Source organism: Anabrus simplex, chromosome 2, assembly GCF_040414725.1.
Source record: "Anabrus simplex isolate iqAnaSimp1 chromosome 2, ASM4041472v1, whole genome shotgun sequence".
NCBI lineage: Eukaryota > Metazoa > Arthropoda > Insecta > Orthoptera > Tettigoniidae > Anabrus > Anabrus simplex.
In genome coordinates this window covers 927,673,620-927,699,158 of record NC_090266.1, presented here as the reverse complement: position 1 = coordinate 927,699,158, position 25,539 = coordinate 927,673,620, and the positions used below count along the sequence as shown (strand labels likewise).

The 25,539-nt window shown below is 37.7% G+C and overlaps 1 protein-coding gene across 1 annotated transcript in view; it reads left to right on the top strand.

The window, feature by feature from the left end:
• Window positions 1–25,539, top strand: part of LOC136863191 (synergin gamma) — a 236,612-nt gene that overhangs the window by 52,788 nt on the left and 158,285 nt on the right. The window contains exon 3 of the mRNA XM_067139548.2: window positions 717–824. Within this exon, the coding sequence (XP_066995649.2) occupies window positions 717–824 (108 nt within the window). The remainder of the gene's footprint in view (window positions 1–716; window positions 825–25,539) is intronic.

The window sequence follows — 25,539 nt, the reverse complement described above, 5'->3', positions numbered from 1 at the left end:
ATACTAAACACAAGTCACCGAGCTCGATAGCTGCAGTCGCTTAAGTGCGGCCAGTATCCAGTAATCGGGAGATAGAGGGTTCGAGCCCCACTGTCGGCAGCCTTGAAGATGGTTTTCCGTGGTTTCCCATTTTCACACCAGGCAAATGCCGGGGATGTACCTTATTTAAGGACACGGCCGCTTCCTTCCAATTCCTAGGCCTTTCCTATCTCATTGTCACCGTAAGACATATCTGTGTCGGTGCAACGAAAAAAAAAAAAAAAAACCCGACAAGTGTTTGAATATATGTCATTTGAACTCTATTGTTGGACTTGCCCTCCTTACACCCGTATCCCAGCTTTGCTTTTTTACACATTTGACTGAAGAAAAGGGTATCAGTGTACATGGCTAGGACTGAAATAAAACACCTTTTGAAATTAAAATGCTATTTTAATTCAAAATAAGGAAATAAACAAGCAGAAACTTTTTTTCCTGTAGAATAAGCATTTGTATAAGCACTATCAAACATAGCCAGAATTACTTATCAAGGCGTGTCTTACAAAGTATAACCTTTTTGCTTACCTCTCAAAAGTGTAGAAGAGAATGTACATTTTCCTCAGAAATCCGGGATCTAATTATCGCTCGTACGTTACGATCGTGTAAGTCTCTTTCATGGCACCATGTATTCAAGTTCCATGCTTTTTTTTAATAGCTCTATTTTCTCTCTCTGTTTTCAGCAACCAGTTAGTGCAGATAAATTAATAGAAAATCTCTTGGAAAAGGAGGACACATTCAGACCAAAAGTCTTGCAGACGGTGCCATCTGTTCCCATTTCTGGTCAGCAGGTACTGTAAGCTTCAAATCAATTTATGGAAATTTTGAACTTTTTATTTCACGAATAGTTTTTCTTATTCTTGCTATGTGAAAAGTAGTAGAAATCTCATATTCTATTGCTAATTTGTTCCTCATAGACATAAATGTGTATAAAAATGACTTTTAATGCTTCTAAGAGGTTTTGTGTCCCAGGAAACTTTTTCTGTCATTCGTCACTAATAGAGTTAGAAATTTAAGGGTAACATTCATGAAGATTTAGATGACTTTAGAGAAATCAGTGCCAAATTGCCAAAGAATGGGAAATCTTTGAAAACTTCTAAAGGTTTGGAAATGGTAACTATCGATACCTTTTTAATTCCTCAGTTTGAAAAGTGTGGTAAATGCCTTCCATTCCACTCTTAATTTCTGAAATGTGGAAATAGAGTCTGGTTGGACTTGGGATATCATATTCATTGACTTACTGACCTATTTCCTTTAATTCCAGGTGGAACATAGGGCCTGAAAATTTCTCCAACTTGTTCTATCTGCCGCCAATGCTTTCACCTCCCTCCATGTCTTGTTAACTCCAGCCTTGTTTCACTCAACCCAAGTATCTCCAGTTTATACCTTTTCATTTCTGCCATTACTTCTCTCAGTCTGCCAGTTTCATACATAGTTTTCACATTCCAGAATCCGATTCGTGTCCTGTATTTCATTGCAAAAGTCGTCTCCATAAAATCCGTCCGGCATAAATTTCGCCTGGTTTCTGTAATAAGTTTAATTCAGGTGTGCGAGTTATTAGCCCACAGGTCCGTAAGTCCAGTGGTGGGGCTGCCTCCTGTCTGCACTAGACCGCAGGATTTTTCTGTAGGGGTTATCTCCCTTAGCCTTTAAAGATTCCTCTTTAGCTCGAGGCAGTGGTTTCTTCTTTGTTTATCCCCAAGAAGAAAGGCTGCCTCCTCCGCCAGCTTCACCGTACCAAAGGACTCCTCCGCCATTGCTGCCGTTGAGGTTTTCACCAGAGCCTCGTTAGCCGTCGCTTTTCAGGGTTCCTGTAGGGCCTTCACAGCTACCATATTGGTCATGGGGCACACACAGTCCCCACTGTACATCACCCTTACAGGCGATCCCCTACTTCATGCCGTTGCCCACTTCCCACAACGTGGACAAGGGGTTGGCCTTGTGGGAGACATAATATTCATTGGGCTTGAATTTTTGCGACTTGTTTCCAACGTTTGTGAACACGAAGTTTTTATTGGTCATATAAATGCATATTTTAGCCAAATCATCAAATAAGAATATACTTGTAATCATATTTATGAAGTATTAATATTTCACCAGACATGGTTCTAAGCATTCTTTCATAATTGTAAGGAAGTTTGTTTGCCTACCTTTACTTTCTGGCAGCAGTATATGCCAGGAATGGGCTGTGGGTGAAAGGTTATATTTTTATAAAATCTGTGGGTGAAAGGTTATATTTTTATATATTTTTTTTTTTACACCTGGAATAGCATGAGCTTCATTGAGGTGCCAAAACTATGAATCATTTTGCATGAAGGAGAAACAAGTAGCTACTTTCCCCCCTCTCTTCCTCCCTCCTGATATCAAAACATTACGTTTCCTTGTTATGCGGTTTGATGGAAAGGAACCACGCGTTATCTATGCCTGTGTACAGAATCCTTTTGTATCTGCTATTGAGTAGTGCAATGTAATTTAAAGTTTTCTAAAGTAAAGTGCTGTGGTAGTGTGAGGATGCGAGGTTATGTTAGAGATTTCAGTGAAAGGTATTTTAGTACTGATTAATATGTTTTATTTAGTAAAATGTGTGAGGAGGATATTACTTCTGAGAAACGTTTTACAGTGCAACAACATTTCAATACTAAACACAAAAGTTGTGTAAACAGAGAATAAGCTGTGGAAAGCAGACTGATTGCTGTTAGAGAAACCTCCCAGCAGTTCATCTCAATTGGGCAATGCCTCTCAGTTTTCTAAGGATCATTGTGAAATTTTGGATTCATCAAAATTCCTTTAGATAAAGTAGAGGTACTTGGCTTCCAAAAGTTCTTAGAAAAGTACACGACTTACCCTCTTCCGAGATCACGTTAAGAAAGAACTACCGAGCAAATGTGTGCACAGTTTGGGTCACGTAACTTTGAGCTTGAATTTGGGGGATTTTGGTCTCGAACCCCACTGTCGGCAGCCCTGAAGATGGTTTTCTGTGGTTTCCCATTTTCTCACCAGGCAAATGCTTGGGTTGTACCTTAATTAAGGCCACGGTTGCTTCCTTTGCACTGCTATCCATCATTGTCATAAAACCTATCTGTGTTGGTGTGATGTAAAGCAAATTTTGTTGTCATCAGACCGTAGACTGGTTTGATGCAGCTCTCCATACCACCCTGTCCTGTGCTAACATTTTCATTTCTACGTAACTGCTGCATCCTACATCTGCTCTAATCTGCTGTCATATTCATACCTTGGTCTACCCGTACCGTTCTTATCCTCTACAATTCGCTCAAAAACCAACTGAACAAGTCCTATGTTTTCTTAAGATGTCTACTATCATTCTATCTCTTCTTCTAGTCAAATTTAGCCAAATCGATCTCCTCTCACCAATTCGATTCAGGATATCTTCATTTTTGATTCAGTCTGTCCATCCCACCTGTATTACCACATTTCAAAAACTTTTATACTCTTTCTTTCTGAACTAGTTACCGTCCATGTTTCACTTCCAAACAATGCCACACTCCAGACAAAAGTCTTAAAAAAAAAAAACTTTCTAATTTCTATTTCAGTGTTCAAAGTGAGCAAATTTCTTTTCTTAAGAAAGGCCTTCCTTTGCTTGTGCTAGTCTGCATTGAAACATTTTGACTATACTGACTAATACCGAGCTCGATAGCTGCAGTCGCTTAAGTGCGGCCAGTATCCAGTATTCGGGAGATAGAAGGTTCGAACCCCACTGTCGGCAGCCCTGAAAATGGTTTTCCGTGGTTTCCCATTTTTTCACACTAGCCCTTCCCTGTCCCATCGTCGCCATAAGACCTATCTGTGTCGGTGCGACGTTAAGCAACTAGCAAAACAAAAAAAATATATATATACTGACTAATTTGAAATAATATCAAATAGCATTAAAATGAAAAATATGAAAATAATATTCATTAAATAAGATACTCAGTTATCGGACCATGTACTCACACTTAGTTCTTACCTGATTACTTACACATACGATATTTGATGGGCGCCAGCTACAACTCAATGCAGCTATAATAGAATGAGAATCTTGAATATCTCTAGGTGTGGGGTAATAAGCTTACGTAGACAACATACTATATAGGTAGCGTTTGTGGTTTATAGCATTTAAAAATCGGAGATTTAGCATTTTGATTTTCAAATTTAGCATTTTATAGCATCTAAATTTCTCAAATTTAGCGTTTTGTAGCAAATTGGTTAAAAATAGGCATAATTTGCTAATTGAAACCGACTTTCAACCTATTAGGTCGTGTTGCGTACATTTAGTACGTGTTGAAGAGATGTTAAGTACAGAACAAAAATTGCTAACCAGACACCAGTGGGGTCCGAGCCCACAACCTTCAAATTCACTATAGAAAATAAGACAAACATCAACATAAGACTGCAAGAAGTATTAACACACACACTCACACGAATATGCCTATTTACAAACATAATTTCAAAGTGAAAAATACTATTCTGAACGTATTTATTTATCACAATACAACACACAAGGAACAGGAATTTCAATGATGATTGAAGTACAACATGCCAATTGTTTAAACGGTGTTCTCCTTCATTTGAGATCACCTATCAGTTACAATTATTTTGTACTTGCTAAAATAATTCTACATCGACACCGTTCGTGGAGGCCCAAATGCACATCAATGATGCCGAGGCAAAGGAAGGACTGCAAAACATTTTTTTTTTTCTTCAGGTCTTTGATTGCAAAGTCAGCACATCAATACAGGCCTATCTGTGTCGCTTACATAAAAATGTCCCGATCTGTGACTCGGCATGCTGTTTGATCGTCACTTCGCTTCTTATTATTTATAAAGAATCAACAAACAACAATCCATACATACAAATAAACCGCTCCAAGATCTCCCCTCCTCCAACCCCACTCCCGTCACAAGGGCTCCACCCATCCCTTCAAACCTCCCCTCCGCCACCGCAAATTACAGCCCCAGAATAACACGCAACAGATCCCAGCAGGCAGCCACGCAGAATACACGGTCTCAACATTTAACTTAAGTGATACGACATATAACTTACTTTCCACATCTCTACAACACATCATATTATACAATTATTATTTCTGCTTGCAGATACATTATTTTACAACACATAGAAGCCTCCACGCCACAACAAACGTGCAACTTTATCAAGACGCACGACATTTCGAACACACTCCATTTCACAATAGTCACCCATTCGACTAGTAACAACACGCGAAAAAAAGGAAAATGTTTTCTTAACGACATACAGAATCTCAAGATAACTCCAACAACAGCAGCAGCTTATAAAATTGCAACAAATACTATACTACATCACGTAATTCACTTGTAAAAAGAGGCAAAGCAACATAGTATAAATATGTATTCGGTCCTATTTATGTAAAAATTCCATACATTTCTAACTGACCAGTTATATCAGATTACAATCTCACAAACGGTAACAACCCATAGTACTGTTGTTAACCTATGTTAACCCTATCTTACGTTTGAAAAATGTCCACATATAGCACTACATATTAGTACTTTTAATGTAAAGAATTTATTTTAATAAGCTACTATATACCAATATTTTAGTTATGAAGAGTTCATTTTAACTAGATCATCCCATGCTTGTACCTAACAAGCGGCAAAAAATAAACAATATAAACAAGGGATTGAACCCTTCCCCATCAGACCAACTTTAAACATTTCCAACTGGCCTTCATATTAGACCACAACTTTACAAATGGTAACAAACCATAGCACTAATGTCAATAAATGTAAACCCTATTTTAATATATAAAACAAGTACAGAAGGTACCACATACTTGTATTTTAGTATTAAGGATCTATTTTTGTAAGGTACTATATACCAGTATTTTAGTCATGAAGAATCTAAATTAACAAGGTTATTCTATGTTTCTTCCATTTGACTGAACTATCAAAAGTGAAATTTCATAACTTATATATGAGAATGTAATCAGGCTTTTGACAATTCAAAAAACAGATATACAGCGACATACCTCAAACAACGGTATATTTTTTGAAGACCCTACAATAGTCTCACTATTATCAATGTGCACAAATGCAAGAATAATTTTATTCTATACTTTGTAATATAAATTGTAATATGACAACATGTAAAAAACAACATTTACTTTTAAACTAAAAAATGTACACACTTTACCATTTCAGTGAGCAATTTGCCAGTGTTTTCATCAAATAGATGAATTATATTGAATGTAATAATTTTGACATTGTATGTAAAGAAGTATAGGACCTATATACGCAATAATTTAGACATAGTGAGCCTATAAATCTCACACACAAGTTTTCAAACTAAGATATACCCACCAACATTCTAAATACAAAAAATTTTTTTTTTACTCAATTGAATTAACTAAAAGATCAATATTTTACATGTGATGTTTTTGTAAATGTTTTTTTTATGTGTGTCAACTGAAGATGATCCCTGAGGGATCGAAACCGGTCTTGACCTAATTTACCAATTTTGAAGTAAATAAATCTGTGTATTGATAAGGTGGTGACTTTTAAATTATCTTTATACTGTGATACCAATCAAAGTTCCTTAAAGCGTGGAGGGATTTAGAATTTACGTTACTGAGATTATTAATTGCTTGCTTTATCTAATTGAAGCTCACCAATTGCAGTTTCCTTTGAAGTCATCTGGTTTCCGTGGTTACTCGTTCTCTTCTTCTCGATGTAGAATTGGCTCCATGGACGTCCTTCCTTCTCTGATGTGGTACGGGCTATGTGGACTAGCACTCCCTAATTGCCTAGTCTTTAAATTAGACATTGGCCCTATACTTGTAAAAACTGATCAGCGTTGATCGTATGAGGAGAAAATTCAGAGATATGAATTTTTCCATGTTAGTAGAAATCTCAATCCAACTGAGCTATACTATTTATACGGTACATACTTGTACCAAATTCCATGGACTTGAACTAAACATAGTTCTTCATCCAGAAGATTTAATGAATATAACACAAGCCGTAAGCTTGTTTCGTCTCACGTAGATCCGATAACATAACCGCAGCTGAGTAAAGTGTTGAAGCGACAACACACTGTACAAAAATAACTATGTCTCGGAGAGACCACACACTGTCTCAAAATCAATAACGTCATTCAAAGTAGATGTTCACGGTAGAAGTAGCGATGTGAGTGAGTATCCGAGACTCCGTAAGTCCGTAACTCTGTATTGTATCTCGAGGGTTGCTCCGCACTTGATAATATACCCGCGCTTTCCCCACTCTTGGTAACAGCTTAATCTCAATTCTCTATAACGAAGCATCTGATTCATAGATCGCATTATCATCTCCCTCTTCTTTCGTCTTGACGAGACCAGTAGGCGTGGCGATGATGTAGTCTGCTGGTATGCAAGCCTCGCGCGCGGGTCGCTGTTTACTGCCTTGGCTCATGAGTTTAACCCAATGACTCATGTAATTTTCCTCCGCTATAAGAATAACCTCTTCCGTATACACAAGTATGGGATGAAATGACAACAACTATGTCTCAACATATTGACCATATTTACAGTACATAATGAATTCCAATCCTACCTAATATAATAATTTAAATAATAAATGATGTTATAATTATATAATATGATTCCTTGTTTACAATTGATTGACGTAGAATAAATATGTTATTACGAATAATTGCCGATGGCGGATAAACTTGATATCAAATGATATCGCGTAAAATGATAGTATATTAAATTAGTCTGGCTGGAGAAACCTGGATGGTTACAATACTTAGGAAACATGTTATAGTACTCCAACGTCCACACAAGTCTTCGAAGTAAAATTTTGCAAAATGTTTTGCAGATGCATGAACCTAAAACTATTCCATGAAAATTTTCTGGAACATTTGGTCATTTATAGGGTTTTAATATTGGAGTTATAAAAAAATTATTCCATTGCATTGGCACTTGAACGGAATTGAGGGTATCATTATAATACTGCATTAATAAAACTTGAGCTTTGAGCTTTAATCATGTTATACGTAATGGCATCCGGTCCTGGTGATGAACTATTTACATAGAATATTACTATTTGAAGTTCATTATAGGTTATTGGTTGTAGCAATGTAGGAAATTGACGAGGATCATGAGCTCACAAGGGTATAAATGGGCGTATTGCCGAGGCCGGGGTGATCGACTGTAGAAATTCTTCTAATACCGTGCGAGGAAAAGAATATTGGGTTTGATATTAGAAAGTTCGTGTAATCATACGAATTGCGTTCCATAATTGTGGAGAGGGTAGGTGAGGGGTTAAAGAGGAGAGAAATGTTTGCCATGCCTTACGTTTCTTGGAATTAAAAATTAGTTTCATTTTCGCAACATGCTTACGTAATTGCAGATAATTATATTGAGTCATGGACTTACGATATAATTTGAATAGCAGTTTATGCCGAGATATAAGATTGTGACAGTCTTTATCCCACCATTTGATTGTGGTAAATGGGGGAGGTCTAAATGTCTTGATGGGTCTGCAAGGGTGAAAGGTATTTAAATAGTAGGTCAAAAAGGCAAATAAGGACGGAAAAGTTATGTTGTTACCACGCTCACGTTGCAGAACTTGATTAACGTATCAACGATAAGCTTTGGGATTAAAATTTTTATATGAATGGACGTTACTTACTGTTGGCAATGATAATGATGTCGGGACACATTTACTAAGACCATACGTGATGATGATAGGGAAATGATCGCTAGTGTATCTACCAAAGTATGCCATGTGGTAACTGGAACCGTGTTCGTACGGCAAAGTGTTAGATGGACCGCACTAGGTGGAGAACCGCGAGGTGAAATACGAGTGGGAGAGCCGTCATTTAGAATTAAAAAATTGTGTCTATTGGACATTAATAATAAATTTAACCCTTTTGCTGTATCTGTTGAACTTCCCCATTCGGTATGATGACAATTGAAGTCTCCTACAACGAAGATGTGTTGAAATTGTTCAAATTGAGCAAAAATTGCGCCCATTGTCCTTGGGTAATATATATTTGCGGAGGACAATATATATTTAGAAAACAAATATTATTATAAGTCCGACTGCATAAGTGTGCGATATAAGATATTGAATAGATAACGTAGTATAACTTAAAGAATTCTGAATGCACGTGGCTACCCCGTCTTAACCATCGCCATCGTGTCTTATTATCTGATAGCCAAATAATCTAAAACGAGAGTGAGGTTTAAACCACGTTTCTTGTAAAAATATGAGATTAGCCTGAGTCTCATGTATTAGTAATTGTAATTCATGTCGCTTAAAAATTACACTTCTACTGTTCCATTGAAGTAGTCTGATCATGAACTGATAGTTATGATATGATCCTTTAATTTATAAAATACATTACTAAGTTGGGGTTCGTGACCCAAGTGTTGTATTAACATTACCAGGATGCATTGTATTTCTCGGTGAAGGTATTCCTTCGTTGGAGGGTAATTTTGGGCCTGAGAGGCTGAAATATTTCTCTGCCCTCGGTGTTGGGGCGTAGGTTGAGTATGCAACACTGATTCAGCTGCCGCTGATGCACTCGGTAGCGGAGATATTCGCTCTGAGGATACATTTTCATTACGGAGAATGGCTGAATAACCCTGTTTGTCATAAACTGGCTCAGGTGCTGAGGGCTGAGATTGCAGAACAACCTGAGTAAACTTTCGCTTCCGTGGATTTTCAATCGGAGGTGATCCATTTTCTTGCGATAATGGGGGAAACTGATTCGGATGTTGGTATGGGTAATAAACCGGAAGTGCTACCCGAGCTATTGCCTCAGGAAATGAAAGGTATTCCGTACTCATGAGTTTTTTAATTCGAACTTGGTATTTATGCTCAGGACAGTCTAGTGATCCCGTGAGATGTTCTTTTTTGCAATAGGCACATTGAATAAATTGTTCAGTACACTCGTTAGTTGCGTGTAACTGTGAACCACATCGGGAATTTTTTGCTTGACATTGCTTGTCGGTGTGACCGTATCGTTGACACTTTCTGCAACGAATAGGTGAAAAGATGAAAGGTTCTACATCCATATATACTTTATACAAAGCCACCTGTTGAGGAAGCGTTTGTGAACGAAAAATAATCTTAACCGATCCGGTAGGAAGATACGTTGTTACACCCTCCTGTACAACTTTGCGATTAAGCTGCTGAACGGACTTAACCAGTACTACAGTATCCAGATGGTTGAGGATTTCCTCATGTGAAAAGTCCTTATCAACACCACGTATTATTCCCACTCGTAATACCTGTGATGAGGGAATATACGCCTTGATTTTTAATGTTTCTAATATAAGTTACGCAAAAAAGCATTAGCTTGCATGGCAGTACGAAAGGTCACTTGGATCCTGTTCCTGACCGTTCGTTGAATTGATTTGACGTTTAAGTCCTGTTCATAAAAACGGCAACCAAGGGCCATGGGGTGTAATCTACCGACATTCTTATCTACAGTGGATTCTATGAAAACTATATATGGACCATGGTGGAATTTATAATAATACTCAGGTGCATTAACCACTTGCTGTACTGTTGGTTGTTGATCGGGCTGGCCTTCAGTAGAACGAAGTTGAGTTCCTATAGCTGGACTTCGTTGATCACTATTGATTGAATTGGGTAGCGGAGGTTGCTCAGAATCGGAAGATTTATCAGAGATGGAATCCTCCTCCATTTGAACTTCAATTTCACGCTCCACTAATATCTTATCACCCGACACTGGCGATGTCCCTCCACTGGAGGCAGCCATGGCCTACCGTCCACTCTCTCTCTCTCTACACACACGCACACACGCATGCGTACGCACACGCACACACACACACACACAGAAAACTAGTCACCAACGCCGTACACGTATAAGACTCACTCACGAGCTATCGTACCGCACGGCGAACAAACACGACCTGAACTAACGTAAACTACTGAAATATGTAAACAAACGCCATGATTGTTTACAATGAGCGGCAAACTGAAGTGCTTTTTATTTTCCATACTTCAGCTCAGAGTTACTATGTACAAGGAGAAAATAGCTTCAGGTATCATCTGACATCAATCGGGTAGGCTGCAAAACAAACAGAATAAATCTCTCTGACCAGCTAACAGTGATAATGAATTTATAAATATTCCGTGCACTGTCTGTCAAAGTATGTTACCACCTTACGATCGTAATAATTCTTTCTCCTGAAATAATTACAACATATATCTTATTTTTAAGAAGAATGAATCGTTTAAAAAAAATATGTTTATTTCGTATAAAACCGAGAGTTTCACATCTATTTCGCATAAATTGCATAATTTCGCATTTTGAACAAATTTTGCATTTTATCACTAATTCAAAATCGTTAAAAACCACTCGTACAGGTCATATAAGATGAAGGCACATACACTGACAAAGTTGCGACGTATTTCGCATTTTACATCAAGATCATGATTAACTTCGGATCTCTCGACTAACTTTGACTTTTATTCTCTCTTCTTTACTTTGATTATATAAGATTTTTCGTCATCGTCTAATTATAACCGCCAGACTATCAACTTTACTTTTATGCAATCTTACTACTTGTTGTATAACAATCTGTTGTTTTATCCATTGTACTTATTTTAGCAGCCTTCTAATGTTAATTTTGTTAATACTTCCACTACTGTATCTCATCACATTGTATTTTCAAACCATCATTGTTATTTTTAATGTTATTTCACTTCAAATCTCTTCAAGATTTTAAAATTCATTTCATTACTACATGTTATTTAGACGCTTATTTTTAATTTAAGGTTAAGACTATGGCTGATGATGCCTTCAGGGAAGGCGAAACATGTACCACTATTAGCTAACAAATTTATGTAAATCATCCAAGACGATTTTGTATTGATTAGGTGGTCTAATAAATAACTTAATGTTATTATTTCAATCAAGTATTTCGCATTTATCGCAAATGCTAAAAATCACAAACTCTACATATAGGTTCTGGGAAAAGGAGATTGTCGTTTTGTTTCTCCATTAAATTTGGGGTTATCTAATTCTACCATTGGAATAAAACAATAAATTAATTTGAGATGTTGTTTGATCATCAGTCCATAGATTGGTTTGATGCAGCCCTCAATGCCACCCTATCTTGTGCTAGACCTTTCATTTCTACGTAACTACTGCATACTACATCTGCTCTCATCTGCTTGTCATATTCAAACCTTGGTCTTCCCCTACTGTTCTTACCACCTACACTTCCTTCAAAAACCAACTGAACAAGTCCTGGGTGGCTTAAGATGTGTCCTATCATTCTATCTCTAATTGTCAAATTTAACCAAATCGATCTCCTCTCACCAATTCAATTCAGTATCTCTTCATTCGTGATTCGATCCATCCATCTCACCTTCAGAATTCTTCCGTAACACCACATTTCAAAAGCTTCTATTCTCTTTCTTTCTGAGCTAGTTATTGTCCATGTTTCATTTCCATACAATGCCACGCTCCACACGAAAGTCTTCAAAAACATCTTTCTAATTCCTATATCATTGTTTGAAGTGAGCAAATTTCTTTTCTTAAGAAAACTCTTCCTTGCTTGTGCTAGTCTCCATTTTATGTCCCCCTTACTTCTGCCATTGTTAGTTACTTTACTACCCAAGTAACAATATTCATCTACTTCCTCTAAGACTTCATTTCCTAATCTAATATTTCCTGCATCACCTGCCTTCGTTCGACTGCACTCCATTACTTTTGTTTTGGACTTATTTATTTTCATCTTGTACTCCTTACCGAAAACTTTGTCCATACCATTCAGCAGCTTTTTGAGATCTTCTGCAGGCTCAGATAAAATAACAATATCATCGGCTAATCTTAAATTTTGATTTCTTCTCCTTGGACTGTGATTTCATTTCCAAATTCCTCCTTCATTTCCTTTACTGCCTGTTCTATGTAAACATTGAAAAGGAGGGGAACAAACTGCAGCCTTGCCTCACTCCTTTCTGGATCACTGCTTCTTTTTCAAAGCCCTCGATTCTTATCACTGCAGACTGATTTTTATACAGATTGTAGATAATTCTTCGTTCTCGATATCTGACCCCAATCACCTTCAGAATCATAAATAGCTTGGTCCAATCAATATTATCGAATGCCTTTTCTAGATCTACGAATGCCATGTACGTGGGCTTGTCCTTCTTGATTCGATCCTCTAAGATCAGACGTAAAGTCAGGATTGCTTCCTACATTTCTTCTGAAGCCAAATTGATCTTCTCCCAACTCAGCTTCAACTTGTTTTTCCATTCTTCTGTAAATAATACATATTAAAATTTTGCAGGCATGGTATACTAAACTAATGGTGAGGTAGTTTTCACACCTGTCAGCACCGGCTTTCTTGGGAATATGTATAACAACATTCTGCCGAGAATCGGATGGGACTTCTCCTGTCTCATTCATCTTACACACTAAACGGAATAACCTTGCCATGCTGCTTTCTCCTAAGGCAGTCAGTAATTTACAAGGAACGTCATCAATTCTAGGTGCCTTGTTCCTATTTAGGTCTCTCACAGCTCTGTCAAATTCTGACCTCAAAATTGGGTCTCCCATTTCATCAGCATCAACAGCCTCTTCATGTTTCAGAACCAAATTATCTACATCTTTACCTTGATACAACTGTTGGATATGTTCTTGCCATCTTTCTGCTTTAACATTCATACACCTAGATTTCCTTTCTCCAAAGGTTTCCTTGATTTTCCTGTATGCAGCATCTACCTTTCCCAGGAACATACAACCTTCGACATCCTTGCACTTCTCCTTCAGCCATTCTTCCTTAGCTACCTTGCACTTTCTATCCACTTGATTCTTTAATCGCCTGTATTTTTTTCTGCCCTCTCCATTTCTAGCATTCTTGTATTTTTGTCGTTCATCAATCAGGTCTAGTATCTCCTGAGTTATCCACTAATTCTTGGTTGATCTTTTCTTCCTTCCTAACATCTCTTCAGCAGCCCTACTGACTTCAGTTTTCATGACTATCCACTCTTCCTCTCTTGTGTTTCCTTCAGCCTTTTCATTTAGCCCTTGTACCACATGTTCCTTGAAACAATCCCTCAGCTCCTGGGAAAGTTTTGCAATCCAACACCTGGTTTCTGAATCTCTGCCTAATTATAATAAAGTCTATTTGATACCTTCCAGTGTCTCCAGGTCTCGTCCACATATACAGCCATTGTTTTGTGGTGTTTGAACCAAGTATTAAAAGGAATAAATTATGATCAGTGCAGTATTCAACTAGTCAACTTCCTCTTTCATTCCTTTGTCCCAATCCCAATTCTCCTACCACATTACCTTCTCTTCCTTCGCCTACCACTGCATTCCAGTCTCCCATCACAATTAGATTCTCGTCACCTTTTACATATTGTATTAAATCTTCTGTCTCATATATTCTTTCGATATATTCATCATCTGCCGAACTAGTAGGCATATAGACCTGCACTATTGTGGTGGGCATTGGTTTGGTGCCTGTCTTTACAAGAATAATCATTTCACTATGCTAGTAGCTTACCTGCTGCCTTGTTTTCTTATTCATTATTAAACCAACTCCTGCATTTCCCCTGTTTGATTTTGGATTGATTATTCTGTACTCACCTGACCAAAAATCCTGTTCTTCCTGTCAACGTACTTCATTTATACCAACTACATCTAACTTTAGTCTATCCATCTCCCTTTTCAGATTCTCTAACCTACCACAACGATTCAAACTTCTAACATTCCACGCTCCGACTCGCAGAATATCAGTATCCATCTTCCTGATGATTGCCCCCTCTCGTGTAGTTCCCACCCGGAGATCCGAACGGGGGACTAGTTTACCTCCGGAATATTTTACCTGGGAGGAAGCCATCATCAGTACTTCATTCATACAGAAAGAGCTGCATGTCCTCGGGAGTTAGTTACGGCTATAGTTTCCCCGTTGCTTTCAGCCGTGTAGCAGTATCAACACAGCTAAGGCATGTTGAGTATTATTACAAGGCCATATCAGTCAATCATCTAGACTGCTGCCCTTGCAACTTCCGAAAGGCTGCTACCCACCTTTCGATGAACTATTCGTTAGTCTGGTCTCTCAACAGATACCCATCCGATATGATTGCACCTGCGGCTCGGCTATCTACTTCAGTGGGGCACGCAACCCTCACCACCGCAGCAAGGTCACATGGTTCATAGAGGAAGAATTTGAGATAGAACAAGATATATTCTTTAAATTGTATAAAAAAATAGACTTGCTGTGATAAAACAGATGAGAATATGAAATTATAACATTGCAACTGAAAGAAACTAGGCATTTAATTTGAATTCCTCTTGACCTGACATTTGAATGTTGTACAAGAAATTTATCCCTCACTGTTCACTTGACTGTACCTTCAACACTTGATGAGTGTAATTATGACGTATTCCTTTGAGTTGGTATCTGCTGTAGGTGTCTCAAGCCTGATTTGGTGATGTATCCTTTTTGTTTCACTGACGAGATATAGCATGGCCTGAAATTATATTCGCACTCCGAACATTTAATCTATATGGGGACTGGCGACTAAGCATCCATGTGACTGCTGTTTCTCCATCTCTGACAGACTACTACCACCTCAGTAGTACTCCGTATGGCAATGCTCGGTATTCCACTGACTTCATGGCAAGTCTCTCCGTTCATATGACTTCATGGCAAGTCTATCCGTTCATACGACTGACCGACCAACTGTGGCCTCAATCTCCCAATGACTGAACTAACTGACTGACTGAGGCCTCTCCATCCATATGACTGAAGCTATAAGACACTGGTACAAGTATATATAGCCATAGCTGACACACCTATGCAATCTCCAGAAATAACTATGATATTACTTCCACCTAACTCCAAATGTTACATACTACGGTGAAATTGCCTGGGGCGGCAGTAGGTGTTTCCAGAAAATGAGCTCACAATGACAGAGCGATGACTCGGCAGTTATGCTAGCAGTATTGTACAATGTTGCAATCTCGAAAGTTATTTTACACAATACATCCACATCTGATATCATACAGCAACTCTTACTGTACATATCTTTAATGTTAATCTACACACACACATACGTAACATCTTAACTAATATCACGCAAGCGATAATGATTACAGAATTGAATTGAACAATAATAATAGTTACAACAACAACAACAACAACAACAATAATACAAATAATAATAATAATACTAATAATAATAATAATAATGATGATGATAATAATAATAATAATAATAATACAAATATAATAATAATAATAATAATAATAATAATAATAATAATAATAATAATAATAATAATAATAATAATAATAATAGAGATATCATCTTGTAATGGGATTTGAACCGTTACAGCATATTGAACTCCTTACAAAAGACTCCTTCCATACCATTCAGCAATTTCTCCAGATCTTGTGCAGTCCCAAATAAAATAGTATCATCAGCAAATCTCAGGGTTTTGATTTCCTCTCTTTGGATTGTGATTCCTTTCCCAGATTCCTCTTTGATTGCCTTTACTGCCTGTTCTACATAAACATGGAAAAAGATAAACATTGAAAAAGAGCGGGAACAAAAACTGCAACCTTGCCTCACTCCATTCTATATTGCTGCTTCTTTTTCAAAGCCCTCGATTCTTGTCACTGCAGACTGATTTTTATACACATCGTAGGTAATTCTTCGTTCCTGGTACTTGATCCCAATCACCTTCAGAATCTGAAATAGCTTGGTCCAATCAACATTATCAACTACTTTTTCTAGATCTATGAACGCCATGTACGTGGGCTTGTCCTTCTTAATTTCATCCTCTAAGATCAGACGTAAAGTTAGGATTGCTTCACGTGTTCCTACATTTTTCTGAAGCCAAATTGGTCTCTTCCCAACTCAGTTTCAACTTGTTTTTCCATTCTTCTGTAAATAATATGTGTTAAAATTTTGCAGGTATGAGATACTAAACTAATGGTGAGGTAGTTTTCACACCTGTCAGCACCAGCTTTCTTGGGAATAGGTATAACAACATTCTGCCGTAAATTGGATGGGACTTCTCCTGTCTCATACATCTTAAACACTAAATGGAATAACCTTGCCATGCTGCTTTCTCCTAAGGCAGTCAGTAATTCAGAAGGAATGTGATCAATATTAGGTGCCTTGTTCCTATTTAGGTCTCTCACAGCTCTGTCAAATTCTGACCTCAAAATTGGGTCTCCCATTTCATCAGCAACAACAGCCTCTTCTTGTTCCAGAACCAAATTATCTACATCTTTACCTTGATACAACTGTTGGATATGTTCCTGCCATCTTTCTGCTTTGTCTTCTTTCCCTAGAAGAGGCTTTCCATCTGAGCTCTTAATATTCATACACCTAGATTTCCTTTCTCCAAAGATTTCCTTGATTTTCCTGTATGCAGCATCTATGTTTCCTAGGACCGTACAACCTTCAACATCCTTGCACTTCTCCTTCAGCCATTCTTCCTTAGCCGTCCTGCACTTTCTATCTACTTCATTCTTTAATCGCCTGTATTCCTTTCTGCCCTTTTCATTTTTTGCATTCTTGTACTTCTGTCGTTCATCAATCAGGTCTAGTATCCGCAGAGTCTTCCATTGATTCTTAGTTCATCTTTCCTTTTTTTCCTAACATTTCTTCAGCAGTCCTACTGACCTCAGTCTTCACAACTGTTCATTCTTCCTCTGTTGTGTTTCCTTTAGCCTTTCCACGTAGAGTCTTTGCACAATATGTTCGATTAAACAGGCCCTCACACTCTTTTCTTTCAATTTGTCTAGATTCCATTGCCTTGCATTCCTTTCTTTCTTCAATTTCTTCAACTTCAGATGGCATTTCACAACCAACAAGTTGTGGTCAGAGTCCATATCTGCTCCTGGCAATGTTTTGCAATCCAGCACCTGGTTTCTGAATCTCTCCCTGGTACTTTCTACTCTTTCCAGGTCTCGTCCACATATACGGCCATTGTTTTGTGGTGTTTGAACCAAGTATTAAAAGGAATAAATTATGATCAGTGCAGTATTCAACTAGTCAACTTCCTCTTTCATTCCTTTGTCCCAATCCCAATTCTCCTACCACATTACCTTCTCTTCCTTCGCCTACCACTGCATTCCAGTCTCCCATCACAATTAGATTCTCTTCACCTTTTACATATTGTATTAAATCTTCTGTCTCATATATTCTTTCGATATATTCATCATCTGCCGAACTAGTAGGCATATAGACCTGCACTATTGTGATGGGCATTGGTTTGGTGCCTGTCTTTACAAGAATAATCATTTCACTATGCTAGTAGCTTACCTGCTGCCTTGTTTTCTTATTCATTATTAAACCAACTCCTGCATTTCCCCTGTTTGATTTTGGATTGATTATTCTGTACTCACCTGACCAAAAATCCTGTTCTTCCTGTCAACGTACTTCACTTATACCAACTACATGTAAGTTTAGTCTATCCATCTCCCTTTTCAGATTCTCTAACCTACCACAACGATTCAAACTTCTAACATTCCACGCTCCGACTTGCAGAATATCAGTATCCATCCTCCTGATGATTACTCCCACTCATGTAGTCCCCACCTGGAGATCCCAATGGGGGGACTAGTTTACCTCCGGTATATTTTACCCGGGAGGAAGCCATCATCAGTACATCATTCATACAGAGAGAGCTGCTTGTCCTCAGGATTGCTTGCAGCCGTGTAGCAATATCAACACAGCTAAGCCATATTGAGTATTCTTACATGGCCATATCAGTCAATCATCCAGACTGCCGCCCTTGTAACTTCCGAAAGTCTGCTACTGCCCTTTCTATGAACCATTCATTAGTCGGGTCTCTCGTTAGATACCCATCCGATATGGTTGCATCTGTGACTCGTCTATCTGCTTCATTCGGGCATGCAAGCCTCCCCACCGCAGCAAGCAAATTGTAATAAAAAAAGAAAAAAGAATATATTTGACTTCCTGTAATGACATTAAATTGAACAAAAGAAATGAAGGTGGTTTTCCGTGGTTTCCCATTTTCACACCAGGCAAATGCTGGGGTTGTACCTTAATTAAGGCCACGGCCACTTCCTTCCCACTCTTAGACCTCTCCTGTGCCATCGTCGCCAGAAGACCTACGACGACGATGGGATAGGATAGGCCTAGGAGTTGGAAGGAAGCAGCCATGGCCTTAATTAAGGTACAGCCCCAGCATTTGCCTGGTGTGAAAATGGGAAACCACGGAAAACCATCTTCAGGGCTGCCGACAGTGGGATTCGAACCCACTATCTCCCAGATGCAAGCACACAGCTGCGCACCTCTACGCGCACAGCCAACTCGCCCGGTCCTTGACTTTTATCAAGTATGCCACTGTTTCGTTGTACAATGTAGAAATAAGTTTACCAAGCAAGTTTTTGCGTGGTTTGGGTCATACAGCTGTCACCTTGCATACGGGAGGTACTGGGTTCGAACCCCATTGTCGGCGGCCCTGAAGATGGTTTTCCGTGGTTTCCTATTTTCACACCTTACAAGGCTATGATTGCTTCCTTCCCATGCCTAGTCCTTTCTTCTTGTTCCCTCGTCACCATAAGACTTATCCACGTCTGTGTGACTTTTAGCAGATTGAAAAAGAAAAAGAAGGAAAAATTTCTCCAAGTATAAGACTCTACTTGCTGAGAACCAGAGATCCTTCAGTTTGACTATCTGAATCTGCATGTCATCCAGTGCAACTCGACTGAAAATGAAGGCTAAGAGAGGTTTGAATTATTTCATCTGTAACAAGCTATTTAAAGTAAATGCGTTTTTTCGTTTATCGTTTTAATTCTTACGTCATATTTTCAGAGTTTTAAGTCGTATTTTGGTAAATTTTAGAGCATAAATGCATGCATATTTCAAGAGAGTGTAGGTCATAGAAATTGGAGCCTTACATATTCACAAGCTAGAGGTAATAGACATTAAAGTAGCAAAAATTATTACTGGTAGAAACAGGTGCGAACATTGGCAAGGGGCACTCACAATGAAGGGATAAATACTAAGTTAAGAATTAACTGAATGAACGAAGGTGCCGTTATCAACTGTGTGCTGCAGTGGGGTCTTATGAGGCAAATGGATAAGTATAGGTTATCCAGGAGGATACTGAATTCAGCTTTGGAGGGTAACAAGCAGTGCAAGACATAGGAAACTATGTGGTATGGAAAAGGCTACAGTGCTAGTTGCAGATATTATTGTGGAAAGTTTAGTTCATTTACAGAGACTTGCATACTAAATGCCGAAAAGCATTAGAGTCTATAATGAAGATGTATGTACAGTAGAAGTCTGCTATAGTGCCTTCGAAATTCCTATATTAAGCTGTGTATTATCCTTTGGTTACAGTGAGAGCCCTATCACTGAGGCATCTGTTATTACGAGTGATTAAGCATGCGCGATTTTTTCCATTGCCGGTTTTTATGCACCCAGCGATTATGTTGCATGCAATCAATTACCTTCGGTATCGTTCCATTGCTATTTCCACTAGCGAGTTCTCTCGTCGTTATTTGAAGGCTGTGTCGGAGTCTATTAGTATTATCCGTCAACTGCTGTTCCGTAATGAAAATTTGAAATGAAAGACGACATATTTCGTAATAAATGCGTAAATAATTTGTCCGATAAGAGTTGTTAACTGGTTAAAAAGAAAGCCTGACTAAAAGATCGCTTAATTTTAATGCAAAATGATGCAATTAAGTAAGAATGGGATACACCCCGAGAAATGGCAGAGTGTATAATTTATTTCAGAGGTTAGTTTATATTTTCTCGCGTCTGGTTAAATTACGGAAAGGGTATTATCGTGTAAATTTATAGCGAGAAGATTATTATTTCTCTACTGGCACTTGAAGCGTGTTTTCATCATACGTATAGTACGGTTAAGTTAGAATAGTTGACGCTGTTTGAATAAGAAAACTGTAACGTTTGCCACAAAATGTGACCGATCATCACTGTTTTGCTCTTCTCCACACTGATTTCACACCATGTTTCTCAATATTGTTTTTTAAGCTTCCAGTTGGATTTGCACTTTGGTATTGGTGACTCCCCAGATCAGTATGTCATCTGCAAACAACAATATTTTCATGTAGGCCCCTACTATATTACTATATTTACGTATTAATCAAGGATTTGGACACTGACAGCAAGAGATGAAAGTAAAATTTCAAGCCAGTGAGATGAAGTTACTGAGGAGTATGGCAGAGAGGACAAGGAGAGACGAGTAAGAAATGTTGAGGTCAGAAAAGAAATAAGGGTAGAAAAACTGAGTGATGATAGGATGGAGAAGAATAAAATTGAGATGGTTTGGACATGTTATGAGGATGGAGGAGGGAAGGATATGAAAACAAGTGTTGGAGGCTAAGATAGAGGGAAAGAGGGCAAGAGGGAGGCCCAAAGGAAGATGGATATACTCTATCAAGAACAGTCTGAGAAAAAAAGATGACTGGAATGGAATACAATTACTAAAGAGGAGTGATGGAAGGAGAGCCAATGGTGGAGAAGTACCATCAACACCCTGAACTGGCAGGAACTGGACAAGGGGAAATGAAAATGATATATATATTTTGTTAGTGGTTTAATGTTACACTAACACATTGAAGACTTTCGGCGGTGCAGGGATAGGAAAGAGTTAGGATTGGGAAGGAAGCGTCCATGGCTTTATTTAAGGTATAGCCCCAGTATTTGCCTGGTGTGAAAATGGGAAACCACAGAAAACCATCGTCAGTACTGTCGACAGTGGGACTCAAACCTACCATTTCCTGAATGCAGCTCACAGCTACACAATCCAAACTGCACGGCCAACTTGCTCGGTGAATTATACTTTGATAATAATTAAAATTAAGTCCGATAAAATATTAAATACAAGGAACGTACCCCAATACCATGCACTCTTTTTGGGCAACTGTACATATCATATGCTATAAGTTTTATTTTTGATCCGTACTGACAACAATTACGTATATGATTTGGTTTTAAGTGGTCCAGCTATTCAATACAAACACATGTGAATAAAACTATATCTTAGTATCAGGTATATTCTCATCTATATATATAAAGTAGCTTGTCCTGACTGACTGACTGACTGACTGACGGATTCATCATCGCCGAGCCAAAACTACTGGACATAAAGAAATGAAATTTTGGGGATATATTCATATTAAGATGTAGGTGCTCGCTAAGAGAGGATTTTTGGATATTCCGTCGCTAAGGGGGTGAAAAGGGGGGTGAAATTTTAAAATGAGTGTGTCTATATCTCAAAACTTTAAAAGTTTACAGATGTGAAAATTGGTATTTAGAATCTTCTTTAAAAATAAGGAAACACGTATTTTTTTGTTTCCAGACAATCCCAATAGGAGGGGTGAAAAGGGGGTTGAATGCCTTTAATCCGGATACGCTACTTATATCTCAGAAACTGAAGATATTACAGACCTCAAAATTGGTACTTTTGATCGCTGTGAAAAATAAAGAAACACATATTTCTTTGTTTTTGGAAAATCCAATTAATGCGAGGGTGAAAGGAGGGGTGAATTTTTAAAATGAGTGCATCTATATCTCAAAAGTTTTAAAGTTTAGAGATGTAAAAATTAGTAATTAGAATCTTCATTAAAAATAAAGGAACACGTATTTTTTTGTTTTCGGAAAATCCCAATAGGAGGGGTGAAAAGGGGTGAAAAATGTGTTGAATGCCTTTAAAGAGAATACATATATCTCAGAAACTGAAGATATTACAGACCTCAAAATTGGTACTTTTGATCGCTTTCAAAAATAAAGAAACACATATTTTTTTGTTTTTGGAAAATCCAATTAATGCGAGGGTGAAAAGGGGGGTGAATTTTTAAAATGAGTGCATCTATATCTCAAAAGTTTTAAAGTTTAGAGATGTAAAAATTGGTATTTAGAATCTTCATTAAGAATAAAGGAACACGTATTTTTTTGTTTTCGGAAAATCCCAATAGGAGGGGTGAAAAGGGGTGAAAAATGGGTTGAATGCCTTTAAAGAGAATACTTATATCTTAGAAACTGAATATATTACAGACCTGAAAATTGGTATTTGGGATTTACTTTAAAAATAAAGAAACAGGTATTTTTTCGTTTTGGGAAAATCCAAATAATGGGGGGTGAAAAGGGGGATGAAATTTTTAAAATGAGTGTATCTATATCTCAAAACTTTTAAAGTTTATAGATGTAAAATTTGGTATTTAGAAATCTCCTTTAAAAATAAAGAAACACGTACTTTTTTGTTTTCGGAAAATCCAAATAGGAAGGGTGAAAAAGGGGTGAAAAATAGGTTGAATGCCTTTAATGAGGCTACTTATATTTCAGAACCTGAAGATATTACAGACCTGAAAATTGGTATTTGGGATCTACTTTAAAAATAAAGAAACAGGTATTTTTTCGTTTTTGGAAAATCCAAATAATGGGGGGGTGAAAAGGGGGGGGGGGAATTTTTAAAATGAGTGTGTCTACATCTTAAAACTTTAAACGTTTACAGATGTAAAAATTGGTGTTTAGAATCTCCCTTAAAAATAAAGGAACACGTATTTCTTTGTTTTCTCTAAATCCCAATAGGAGGGGTGTAAAAGGGTGAATAATGGTTTGAATGCCTTTAATGAGGATACATATATCCCAGAAACTGAAGATATTACAGAACTGATAATTTGTAAATGGGATCTCCTTTAAAAATATAGAAACACGTATATTTTTGCTTTTGGAAAATTCAATTAATGGCGGTTAAACAGGAGTGGCAAATTGGGGTGAATTTTTTGAAAGACTATATCTACAGAATATCTGAGAAGTGTAAAATGTTACAGACGTAAATAGTGGGTATTTGGAATCTCCTGTAAGTGTAAAGAAACATAGGTGATTTGTCTTTGGAAACTCCACTTAAGGGGAACTAAAATGGGGTGAAATTTTAAAATGAGAATTTCTACAGTATATCTCAAAAAACTTAACATGTACAGAAGTGAAAAATGGTCATTTTTTAATCCTATTAAAAATAAAGAAAAGTGTATTTTTAGTTTTCGGAAATACAACATGGGTAGTGGGGGGTGGGGGGTAAAAGTGACTGGAAATGGTGTTGAATTCTTTTAATTAGGCTACTGATATCTCAAAAATGAAGATGTTACACACGTGAAATTTTATTTTTGGAATCTGCTTTAAAAGTACACAAACACGTATTCTCGGAAAATCCAATGAAGGGGATTTGGAGTGTTAAAGGATAGAAAAAATTAATTGACTTAATTGTATGAGAATACATACATCTAATAAAAACTAAAGTTGTTACAGACGTGAAAATTGGTATTTTGATCTCCTTTAAAAACAAAGAAAAGCGCGTTTTGGGGGGGAAACAATCTTGGGGGGGGGGGGGGAGTGAAAAGGAGTTGAATTCCTTTCATGAGGACACATAAATCAAAAACTGAAGAGGTTAGAGTGGTGATAATTGGTATTTAGAAGATCTTTTACTATTAAAGGAACAAGTATTTTTTGCTTTAATATCACTTTGTGAGGGAGGGGGGGGGGGGGGGAGTGTTGAAGGAAGTTAAAAACGTGAATTATTTTTAAGGGGATACTTATATCTCAAAACTGAAGGTAATAAACGTGAACATTGTTATTTGGAATCTCCTTTAAACATAAAGAAACACGCCTTCTTTTAATTTTTTGGAGGGTGGGGGTAAATAAACTTAACGGCGGTGGGGTGTAAAAGGAGGTGAGACCAGTTGATTTTACTGTTCGTAATGTACTTATAAGGAGCCTCCGTTGCTCAGTCGGCAGCGCGCCGGCCTCTCACAGCTGGGTTCCGTGTTTCAAATCCCGGTCACTCCATGTGACATTCGTGCTGGACAAAATGGAGGCGGGACAGGTTTTTCTCCGGATACTCCGGCTTTCCCTGTCATCATTCATTCCAGCAACACTGTCCAATATTTCATTTCATTTGTCACTCATCGATCATTGCCCCAGAGGGGAGCTTCGGCAGCCGGCACAATTCCTATTGTCGCCGCTAGATGGGGCTTTATTCATTCCAGCACTGATCCTGTCGAATGATAGGAAACAGGCTGTAGACTTGCGATGTACTTATTCTGATCATAAACCGATCATTTTTAATCTTTCCTGGGTTCTTTTTCAACAGCCATATTTTCCTTCGGAGAACGTTCTTAGATTAGAGTAGATTCTCCTGGCATATAAATAAAAATTTAAACACATTTGAAATAAACGATAGGAATGAGATTGGCCGTCAAATTGTTCACCTCTATAATAAGGTCAATAATACGCGGAGGTATGTTATTCGTATCGCCAGAAATTCTGCACACTTGCCTACGCGCAACAATGGTGCTGGTCACATTGTTAGCAATGACAATGGCAGCAGATGTATTTTACCGCCAAGTAGCGGTCTTGCATATTGCTGTGGGGTCCAGAACATCAATAATAATAATAATAATAATAATAATAATAATAATAATAATAATAATAATAATAATAATAATAATAATACCTAAATTCAATTAATTTCAACCACCCTAATAAC